The sequence below is a fragment of the Gadus macrocephalus genome, chromosome 1, assembly GCF_031168955.1.
Source record: "Gadus macrocephalus chromosome 1, ASM3116895v1".
NCBI lineage: Eukaryota > Metazoa > Chordata > Actinopteri > Gadiformes > Gadidae > Gadus > Gadus macrocephalus.
In genome coordinates this window covers 13,924,020-13,935,832 of record NC_082382.1, presented here as the reverse complement: position 1 = coordinate 13,935,832, position 11,813 = coordinate 13,924,020, and the positions used below count along the sequence as shown (strand labels likewise).

The window sequence follows — 11,813 nt, the reverse complement described above, 5'->3', positions numbered from 1 at the left end:
GCTTACGTTTCGGTGTTCCAAATCACTCTACGTCATTATGTTATTCATATATATTTCTGCCCTTTTTTCTTTAATTTTTTTACATAAAAAAACAACAGTTGTGTTGGTGACAATACTTGATGCAATTAAATGCACAGCAATTGAGCCTTCAATTGCAGCCTTCACTATTCAATTCATAAATGATCTTGCAAAACAGGTCAAACTGAACATTTGTCTCATGGAAATGACTCTTACTTTTATTGGTGTGGTTGTTTGCATTGCAAGGTGCTTCCAGTACATTTGACAGAAAACAAGAAGTGGTTGAGAAAACCAGCAACGGTGGTAACCTCAGAGTGACGGCTGTGTCCCGTGTAGAATCCCCCCCGTCCGCCCACCGCCACTATAACAACTTCTCCAGTGTCAACACCTGCACTCTGGCCAACATGGCGATCCAGCGGTTGGCGTGCGTCTCACCGTGGGCCACCGTCTGGACGAAGCCCATCTTCCGGTAGAGGGTGTTGGCGGCGGCCTGCGGCGAGCTGCTGTCCACCAGCAGCCGTGTGTACCCGCGGCCCTTGCAGGTCTCCAGGGCCTTCAGCGCCAGCAGCGACCCCAGGCCCCGGCGACGACAGCCGTACGACACGACCATGAGGGGCAACTCGCCGTAGAGCTCCAACTCCTCCTCCCCCTCCTCAAATTCCTCCTCCTCCTCTTCCTCCTCTCCGGTCCGGTCCTCGCCCCTTCCACCGGGAGCCCCCTGGTCTCCTTTCACCGCCCGCACCGCCACCGCCCCGACCAGCCGGGTGCGCCCGCCCACCTCCGTCTCGGCCACCCAGAGGGCGCTCCCTTCCAGCGGGCCGTTCTGGCCCCGGGCGGCCTCTAGCCTCCGCCGCAGGTAGCCCTGGTGGACCTGGTGGCAGCAGTAGTAGAGCAGGCCGGCCCAGGCCGCGCCACACAGCAGGGCCTGGAGGTAGGAGCCGCCGCCCAGCACGTAGCCGGCCACGCACACGCTCAGCGCCACGCCCGCGTGGTCCGGGTAGGCCAGGCTGCGGAAGAAGGCCGGGTACACGTGCTCCAGCACGCCGTCGGACAGCAGCGCCAGCACCTCACGCCGGTCCGACGCCTCGTAGCCCCGGATGGAGAACTGGACTGGGGGGGTGGGTGGGTGGGTCGGGGAGGGAGGGGGCAGAGAGAGGAAGGGAGGGAGTGGAGAGCAAGAGGATTGGAGCGGTAGAGAGGGGGTAAGAGAGAGGGAGAGGGGGAGAAAGTTGTAGAGGGAGTCAGGAGGGGGGGGTATTATGGTTTATTAACGCTAATCTGCCTCGTGGGACTATTACAGAATCTCGTTGTATTTCGCAATGGGATCACGTAGCTTTATGTGCACAACAATTATAGTTACTGGTCTTTATAGTTCTAATATGCTTAAAGTTGCCTCACACACATCTGGAAAATAACAGAAGAAAGAAAAATATAATCACATATTATGCATTATACACAATACACATTGTATTTTGTATAAAATGTGTACATCATACACATATATTGAATACACTTTATTATATCTAATGACACAAATCGATAATGGAGAACGGATATTTACTTTGACATCTCCCGTGGACACAATTCCCAATCCAATGGAGTAAAAGTAAGTAAAACATATTTTAAACTTTTAAGTCAATGTCCAAAAGTATCAGTTAGAAACATCCCTTATCTAAACAGCTATCGTATCAAACTTTATACAAAATATTTACTTACGGTTGTTTTTCTTTTCCATGCTTTTGCCTCTTTTCCCTCGTTGTTGGCTAAGTTTTAAGCCTTCAGGACCAGTCCTCCCTCTCCCTACTTTCTCCACACTCTGAATTTAAGCTACAGATTGTGATAATCACCCATTCACAGAGAGGATTAAAATTACTCTGGGCATGCTCACCTTTAAGTACCCACACACTCATATATGCAGATATATACGTACACACGCACGCATGCACGCAAGCACACACACACACACGCACGCACGCACGCACGCACACACACACACACACACACACACACACACACACACACACACACACACACACAAACAAATCTACACAGTCACACTCTCAAACATCTACTGTATGTAAATAGATTGCAACGGCAGACTGGTGGTTTTAACCTTTGTATTTACAGTTCTTTCATAAGCCATATTTTTTTATGTATTTATCTATGTATTTTTTTGTCAGAGGAGCGAGCTGACTGTTGATTGCAGTATAATACAATGAAAATGAATCACCTAGTATAAACAAGCTTGAGAGAGATCGTGTTTTAATTTGGCTCCCTGTTTACCAATCTATTACCATGGAAGAACAATATAACAAGCTGTATTGTTCGCTCTGAATACTGATCATATTTGAGGAACACCTACACTCTGTGCTCTTCCAGGATAGCTTTGCTGAGGGTTCGATTAAATAAACATTCCTAGTACACCAAACTAATTAAACAAATGTTTTGGTGGAACTGTCACAGGTATCAACTTCCATGCCCAGTGTCTCCATCACACGCCAGACTAGAAGATAAAAAAATAAGCAAAATGAAATGAATAATGGACAAAATGTTCAATGGTTCTTCTCAGTGTCTGACTGAGATATAATTGACTGCAAATCTAATTTATTAGATTTTAGAGGTCCTTCACCGCTGTTTAAACTGCTTCAGGGCACCGGAAGCTGCAGGGCTCCCTGGGAACAGGACGGTCCAGTGGCTGGCAGCTTCATCTGAATGCAACAATGACTTCCAGTTTGTGAAGCTCAATGTTGCTGGCATTGTTTTCTGAAAACACATTTTTGGTATGTTGGTTTGTATCAGAATCATGTTGCACATGCAATGACATCCTATTGTGTGAGTCTGTGTTTTTCTGGAAGTAGAGCTGGAGGTAGAGCTGGTGTTGGAGATGGGAGTAGGACTGAGGGTAGAGATGGGGTAGAGAAGGTGGAGGAGCTGGAGGTAGAGATGGGGTAGAGAAGGTGGAGGAGCTGGTGGTAGAACGAGCAAAACAACTTTCAAAGGGAGGATGTTTTGACACAAGGGTCTGAATGAGAATCAAAGAGAAATAAAGAATCCATCGGGTATATGTTATTTAATACATGCAGGTGAGGATTAAAGAGAAGCAATGAGTCCAAAATAAAATAATAATGGTACACTTGAAAATGTTATCCTTGATAATATTTTTCTTGGCTTCTTCCTTATTTATCTAAACAGCAAGGGACAATACATAATTCAGGATACACTCAATTCATGCACACTCTCTGCCACACTTTGCCTGGATTTGGAAAAGACTTGACACTGATACAAAATTAATAACAATAACCAAATTTTATTGTGGTCATGCCCACCTATCTGCCTTTCTGTCTGTCTGTCTGACGGCCTGTCTGCCGGTCTGCCTGTCTGTCTGTCTGTCTGTCTGTTTGCTTGCCTGCCTGTTTGTCTGTCTGTCTGTCTGTCTGTCTGTCTGTCTGTCTGTCTGTCTGTCTGTCTGTCTGTCTGTCTGTCGGTCTGCCTATCTTTCTGTCTGTCTGACGGTCTGCATGCCTGCCTGTTGGTTGGTCAGTCTGTCTGTCTGTCTGTCTGTCTGTCTGTCTGTCTGTCTGTCGGTCTGCCTATCTTTCTGTCTGTCTGTCGGTCTGCATGCCTGCCTGTCGGTTGGTCGTCTGCTGTCTGTCTCTGTCTAAAAGCATTGGTGCTGCGTGGTTAACATCTATTTGAAGGAGATGTATTGATGCAAATGTATGGATAGGTCCAACTTTGCGTCTGCGTCTAAAAAAAAAGTGTGAGTGAAGAAGAAAAAAACACAAAATAAGACCTGTGTTGATTTATGTTAGCAGCCCCGGGTACCGTGGTAGCATCCAGGCTAAACAGTGATATTGTAGCAGAGGCTCATCCCAGCTCCTCTGGGGGGAAGTGAGGGAGGCTGCAACAGCGGCCGCCTGAATCTAAACTCCATCTATCACACTTAAAACGCTGCCCGCATCCACCCGGCCCCCGATATGCCAAGGGGGCTGGGGGATGAGGGTTATTGTGTTGCGGGATGAACAGTGAATAAACATTGGGCCGTTTCCACATAAGTGGTGGTAGGATTTATTCAAGGTTAATTAAAACTGACTCGGTGACAGACGATCCGAGGAAGTAATGCACATCTCTGAATCGTCACGATCAATGACAAAAAGTGATTTGTCTCAAAAGGATGTCTCACTTTTGAACGGAGGTTGCTACTTCATGGACCAGTGAGGGAATTGAGAGAATGGAGTATTTTGATGGCAGACGTAGTGCCTGAACTGGATGTTTGAAGCTACAGCAAACAGGGAGATTCCATTAGACCTGCCCATTGACTCTAATAATGGCAGAGTTTCCCCCTAACTGAAAAGTTAAAACTTGGATCGATTGTTCTCTTAGTCTCTCAACCACAAGCAATCGATCACTAATCATCTTGTGGTTCCACCCTGCATAACTATTGGCCTATTCCCTTTGGCTGTATCATTTAAATCATGGACATTTTAAAGTTGTAATAGCTGACTGTCTTGGCAACTGATATCTTTGTCTGAAGAGCCTTGTATGACAAATGTGCCAGTCCCTAAGTCATTATGCATCAAAACATAATTTCTTGGCATTTTACACGGTTGAAAGACTGCTTTGGAATATAAAGTGAATCGGGGATTAAAAAAGTGAAAATAAAACATCCACAGTTTTACTCATTCTTATTCATCATCTCCCTCTTGGTCTAGGCTCAGGCCATGGATATGAATGCAAGTTAGGGGGGGGGGGAATAAAACATAAACAGGTTCCATCAGAGAAGAGCAGAGGTTTTCCAGATGGTCATTTAGCTCCCCGTCCCTCTGTTCATCGTGGGATTGTAGCCTTAATATGCAGATGACAAAGCAGCTGCTTTCAGATTTTTTCAAATGTTTTATTATTTTGTGTTGATATTGAGGTCTCACAGTCACCGCGTAGGTAATACGATGCGTGGGATTCAATTTACAAGGTGCGAAAGGATTAATATATATTCAACAACCTATTGTTCTCTGGTTGGTCTAGAATCTGGCTGGGGGAGTAAATTATGGCCTCAGTCCCTCAGCATAGGTTTAGCTTATCCTCGTTTTGTGTTTTATACATTATTGCACTATACCTGCAAAATCCTATTTTAATAAGAGTGCTTTTGACTATTCATATTTCCTTCTCAAGATTCAAGATTCACTTTATTGTCATTTCAAAAAACTGTACTTCCATACAGGAAATGAAACGAAACGCCATTTCTCACTAGTGCACAGTGTTTATCTTTAACTATCTTAGTTGTCGTATAATTTATTACTCATGTCACTTATCTTTAATTGTATCTAACATGTATCTCAAACTGTTATCAGTTGAGGATGCCTATAATTCAAGCATTTCATGGCCATTGATGGCTTCTATTATTAATCTTTAAAGGGTTTGGCTGTAGTCACCTGAATATGAGGTGAATATAATCACCATAATTAATGGAATCAACTTATACACAGCTGTGTGTCATTAAGCTTGACAAACAGGGGATGCAGAGGATTAAAGTTCCTTCTTATTCATACATAGCACACTTTTTGTATAGAATATTAAACTACCAGCGACAGGAAAATATATAGATGTAATGTATATAGATGTAAAATATTATTTTTACGCTACAAACCTCGTCTATTTTGTTATTTGGACACGTGTAATCAATCATTTAAAGACCATTTCACAACAAGAGCCATCTGTTAGTACCAAAGCTGACACACTTTCTAACTCACATTGTGAAGATGTATAGTGTAATTTAAAATCTTTACTAACATGTTCAATGTATCAATAAAAACACATTTTCATCTTAGGGGTCAGTGATGGTCAATGACAAGCTTTGGTGAGGATGCATTTCAAAATGATCTCCTCTGTTTCAGTGTTCATCTAATCCAAATGTTACTATATAATGTAAGTATATAATTATTCTTACATAATACATGTTACCACGCAGTTGGAAATAGCTTATCTTATCTTAATCGGTCATAGAAACAAGCTGTAGTCTGGACAGTAGTAGTCTCTTGGACAGATGGCTTAGAATTACAATTGCTGGCCCCCTTAAAAGTGTTGCTGAGGGGTGGCTGGATGGGCCAATGTCACAGAATTACAGAAGTTCCATTATTCTGTTGTAGTATATAGGATAGTTGAAAACGAGGTCAATATGAGAGTTAAAGAATTTGTATAAATTTGTTGTTATAAACGTTGTTATAATGATTGATAGTCATGTTTAACCATACTAAAGTGTCAAATAATGGCGTACATGCATTTCGACGTCTTCCCTGCTGACAGTCATGGGTGGCTGTTCAGAGCTCTAAACACTCGGAACAACGTTTGCGATTCACTTGTTCACATTTCCGGGAAATCATCTACGTAGAGGCACTCCTGCCACGCCCCCATATGCCTGGTCAAATCTGCCCGCGCGAGCGCTTCAAGTCCGCACTTTTCACTAACCGATCACAATGGAGTCGGGTTGGCAGGAGGGGGGCGAGGGGGCGGAGAAGGACGAAACCGAGCGTTGACAGAGAATGCTGAAAGCGCCCAGATGAGAGGAAGAGTTTCCCGAAAATCGACATCGTTTTTTGTGCTGTGATTCGTGTCAGGATGCGCTATAGGAGTCAATAATAAGAAATGAAGACCAGAAAAGTAGTATAATAGGGTCTCTTTAAAGGTTGGGTATAGGATTGGCGAAACGCCAGCAGATTTTGAAAATACACAACTCAAATGGTCCTACCCCCTCTCCTTCGACGCTCACTCTGACTCCACCCATTCCAAGTACATGGACGCGCAATCATGCACGAGATGCGAACACAGATGCGCAAGAGCGAGCCAGGCTAGCTAGGTTGGAGTTTAGGGTTGTCTTCTAGTGCTAGGACCAAATGTGGATTAGCTAGTTAGCTAGCTCCAGTAGCTACTGCAGGATAACAACAAACGGAAGCTTGCTCTGGGTCACGGGCTTTGAGTACGTGCACGAAAGGGTCACGCGCGGGGAGCGGAGAGGGGGAGGGGGAGTGCAGTACGACCGTTTGATTGACGTACTTACTGTCCAATGCCACTCGGTGGATTTGGAAATCATTGGCTGGAGTTTTTCAAGCCCTGCCCGTTCCACAGATGATTGACTTGTTTAATTTTCATGTCAATACTTCTAACTTAGTGGCTGTAAGTGGGTTATGATAAGGATTTCAAGTAATTTTGCAAAAAAGGCCAAAAAAGAGAATTCCATACCCAACCTTTAATAAGACAAATATGCAGCTTTAAGTATTTAATTGATTGCGAGGAGAAAACATTTAATTTCCTTGGCTGGCTATCCATTTTTCAATTGCTTTCGAACTATTCTGAAATGTATACGTTATTGATTTAAATGAATAGTACCACATGTCAAATATCAGATGAAGGCAGATTATCCATACCAAGCATATAATGCATATGAGATGTATATTATTTATTTAAATGAATATTTCTAATGTAAAATGTCCAATATATGCATATTATGAGCTCTAAGCACATTATGCAGATGTCAATATCCATTATTGACTTTATCACGACTAGTCCCTTATCAGACAGAAGCATATAATGCATAAATAATATATAATGATTATACAACTCATCAGTTGTCATCATAGTTTTATTTATTATTTTAACATTTAGATTGACTAAATACTGATTAGTTGATGAAAGGTGATGAGGAATGCTATGATGCAGAACTTTTTAGTCTTGGACCCGGCATTGTAATCGACAATCAATATCTACTGAAGGTAGTCATGGAACCATTTAGATACGCTCTCTGGATTTTCCTTTAGATAGTTTAAGATAAGTTTCCTAAGATGTCTTTCATAAGTTCATGAAACTCTACTCCATGGGGACAGGAAGTTGTATTTGCAGGTGATAGGAAGTGGTTGAGGTCGACTGAATTTGCAAGGTGCCCCCGCTGCCCACTGCGCCGCACACACACACACACCCACACACACCCACACACACACACACACACATCAACACACTCCCCCCCCTGTAACGCCTCATATCACATAATCACAACTTTATCAGCACACACACAAACATGACCACCTAGGCTGAATGTTGGGGTGTGTGTGCACACGCACACACACCCCAACATTCAGGCATGCATGCACACACACACACACACACATGCACCCCAACACACACACACACACACACACACACACACACACACACACACACACACACACACACACACACACACACACACACACACACACACACACACACACACACACACACACACACACACACACACACACACACACACACACACACACACACACACACACACAGTTAAAGTGAGAATTCACATAGGATTACATGATACCCCAATGAAGGTCATTGACATTCAGCTCCTCCCGAGCTGCCTCAGCAAACATGGTACCCTTGATGGACAGTAATGAAATCAATGTCATAGGCAGTCGCTGGCGCTAGAAACACAGAGCGACCCGGGCACAGAAGGCGTAGAAGAGGCTTGAAGTGAGTCATATTATTAAGTCTCGCAACAGCAACAATTGTCAGGCTGATAATCCAGGCGTGCCATAAACCTTTATATTTCATTCAGGCCTGCTTGGAATAGTGAGTCTGCCCACTGTTACATAACTTTGCACACAGTAATCATAGTCCCCCCTCAACTTTATCCCTTGATGCAATTCATCCTGGTCTATCCACCCATGGTTCAGCAGCGCTCTATTTTCTACAATCCCATCCATTCACCGTCTCTTTAGATGGGAGACCACTGTCCCGCTGAATACTTTGACTCTTCTGATCATCTTAAGCAAATACAAAGATATGGGCAATGCAATTAAATTGTCCTCTGAGTAGGCTTGGTTTGAAGATAATAGAAAAGAGAACTCTTGGGGAGCCTGGAAGCAAAGTGATCTCATCGTCAGCTGTGGTCTCATCCCATCGATAAGGTTTTGCAGATAATCCCATTGCTGTTTCTGTATGATGATCAGAAGAGTCAAAGTATGTTTGGGGTGACCAGGTGATGAACGGGTGTCCTGTCAGGAAATCTGTGATCCAACTGACTCAGGCTCACGGCCCAGAGCTGCCATGTGACAATGCAGCTAAATGATGGACAGTTGTTTAGCAATACCTTGCCTGGTGCCTCAAAATGAAAAAATCAGATGCAAAATCAGATGCAATCATTTGCAAGAATGAGATTGTGTTTCCATTATAATGAATCAGAGATACCATACCGTGAAACCGGGGGACGAATAGGGGAGCAATTTAACTAAGGATGGGATTTTTTTGCAAACATCTGTGATAACAAACATCTGTTGTCAGTGTGACTAATTGAGAGGAGAACCAAATACAAGGGGTTTGAAAGGTCAGGCTTTTTTTCTAGATCAATTCTTTCCAACTCTGTGTTATGGTGATTGGAATTCCCATTTTATCTAATTATGATTCATGATATTTAATTTCCCCTCTATGCTTACTATGCAGGGATATAACAAAGGAGCTTGCCGTAAGTCCCTGAGACCTGGACGCATCCCAGTGAATGTGTTGGGAAACAGAGACACCCTTTGGCCTGTTTGTGCTGTTGCTGCCCCATGGTTGAAATGACAAGACTAAAATAATATGTACTTTACCAAACAGACGGTGTGGTAAACATCACACAAAATACACACATTTTATATATTTCATATTTTTAGATTTGAATCTGCCCATTCAATTGTTGCTTTGTGATGAAATTCTTTAGGTTGAATTAATCAACAAACACTCTCTTTATGAGCTTGAGTGGGTGCACTTTCATATTATATATTATTTTTAATTTAGGTCTGCTAAATGCGTATATGTGGAAATATATTCAGAGCAATTATTTGATCTTCATTCCCCGAGCAAATTATGCATGCTGTGCAATGTTTGCAGAGCACAGCATAGAGGTTATGTCCAGCATAAAGAAATAGCCACCTTGTTTTGCTTTTCCATAGGGTCGATAGACAACCTCACACCCTAATAAATATTTGAACGTATTCAAAGTTTAAAACGAGTTGGTTCTAGGTAAATATTGAGCTAGATATCAATTAAATGTTAGTTAGTGGTTCACTTTTTCTCCCTTGACACTAAAGAAGACTAGCTGTTGCTTTGATTACTTAACTACTCATTAAAACTTCTTAAATATTCTCTAATACAAAACGGAGACGATTTTCCTGCTTGAAAAGTAAAGATTTACATCTTATTCATACCAGTGGCTGCGAAGGATGATGTCTTATTGTACATATTTACATTCACTCAAGGGAATTCTATGGCCTGAGAGTGTGGAGGAGGTGCTGGATGAATATTAATCATGCATGTTGTAACCCTTAACCACACAAACGTATGAAAAATACTATGACCAAGTAAAATCTTACATCACTTCCATTTATTGTACTTTTCAGTGACTTGTCCTGTTTCAAGGTTTGGCTCCAAAACCAAGACCAACTTAACATTTGATTGTGTGTGTGTATACATATATTAAGACAGTCCACTGTGATCCGAAATCTGAGCCGCATGACAAAAAGAAAGTCCATGTTGAGAGAGCTGTCAATGTCCATTTCCCCGCTCAGCTCTCGTCAGCCTCCAAGTTGATGTTGTTGCCAAACTTGGCGTAGAGCTTCACCTTGAGGTCGCCCAAGACCTGCTGGATGGCAGACACTCGACCCTCCAGCTCCTTCATCTCCTGCTGCAGCACTTCCTGGGGGGAGGGTTAGGGCAAAAGGCAATTGTGAAACCCTGGCTGCTGCTGCTGTTGTTTACCTCGACTATGTCAAGTCAACAACGGCATAAGCTTTGTGAATGTTACTCGAGGGGTCACAGTAACATTTGACAGTTATTTGGTTCATCAGATGACAAAACCTGAATGAATATTAACCAGATGATTCATTAGGGGGTTGGTAAGCCCAATAATGAAATGTGCAAGAGTAAATGAAATGGAATGTCATTGCCAGAGGATCAGGGTAAGGTCAGGGGGGCGTTTGCTCAAAAAAGGACGAGAACCACTGCTTTATCCCTTAGTGCCATTACCATATATATATTTCTTGGATGTGGAGAGGGCTCTAGGTAAAGGGGTAGGTTTTTAGTTAGGAGCTTAAGCAAACCTTAGCAGTCTCAAGCATCTCTTGAGTTTCTTCCTGGGAGTGGCTGATGAAGACGTCACCAATTTGATAAGGGATCAGGAGTGAGTCGTCGTCGAACATCATCAGGTCATCGCTTGCATCCTGCAGGTTTTGAAGGGATTTCTAAAAAGATACATTGACATGTTATTATTTCCATTCATTTTGGAGCACTGCATGAACATTGTTCATTTGTATGCCTACCTATGAGAATGGCATTATAATATAAGTAGTAAGTATAGTATATTATTTATTGACACCACTCATGAGTGAGTAATTGATGAGTAATGTGGCTATTACTATGAAGACGCATTGTCCATGCTCAGCTGATGAAAGCTTAAGGTTTAACATCCAAAGCGAATGAGTCTGGTATGGAATAATGGTATTGCAAAAGGTCCTGTACGAGAGTCAACGAACAGCACAATATGTCACAGACACTTACTTTCTTTGCCTCTATTTCATCTTTCAGCTCTGTCATTCGATTTGTGCTTCTTGCAAACTTATTAATCTTCTGTTGGTCTTCAAAAGTGACGTTGACATCTTCAACCGCCTGGGGATAAGGAAGAATAAGTTTAAAAGGAGAGATATCATAATTAGTATTACGTCAACAGCTTAGTTCACATGTCTGTTCCTACTGATGATAACTAAGATGTCCTCCATGGTGATGAA

The 11,813-nt window shown here is 42.7% G+C and overlaps 2 protein-coding genes across 2 annotated transcripts in view; both read right to left on the bottom strand.

Annotated features, from left to right (window-relative positions):
* Positions 1–215: 215 nt before the first annotated feature.
* LOC132464337 (uncharacterized) lies at positions 216–2,083 on the bottom strand. Its single transcript, XM_060060664.1, has 2 exons — positions 1,735–2,083; positions 216–1,128 (listed from the first exon to the last, which is right to left on the bottom strand). Exons 1-2 carry the CDS (start codon positions 1,751–1,753, stop codon positions 380–382), a joined length of 768 nt encoding a protein of 255 aa, XP_059916647.1. The 5' UTR covers positions 1,754–2,083; the 3' UTR covers positions 216–379.
* An 8,309-nt stretch (positions 2,084–10,392) lies between these two features.
* Positions 10,393–11,813, bottom strand: part of pfdn4 (prefoldin subunit 4) — a 1,979-nt gene continuing 558 nt past the window's right edge. The window contains exons 2-4 of the mRNA XM_060047420.1: positions 11,587–11,694; positions 11,130–11,270; positions 10,393–10,726 (exon numbers count right to left, since the gene is read on the bottom strand). Coding sequence (XP_059903403.1) covers positions 10,595–10,726; positions 11,130–11,270; positions 11,587–11,694 — 381 coding nt within the window. The 3' untranslated portion in view covers positions 10,393–10,594. The remainder of the gene's footprint in view (positions 10,727–11,129; positions 11,271–11,586; positions 11,695–11,813) is intronic.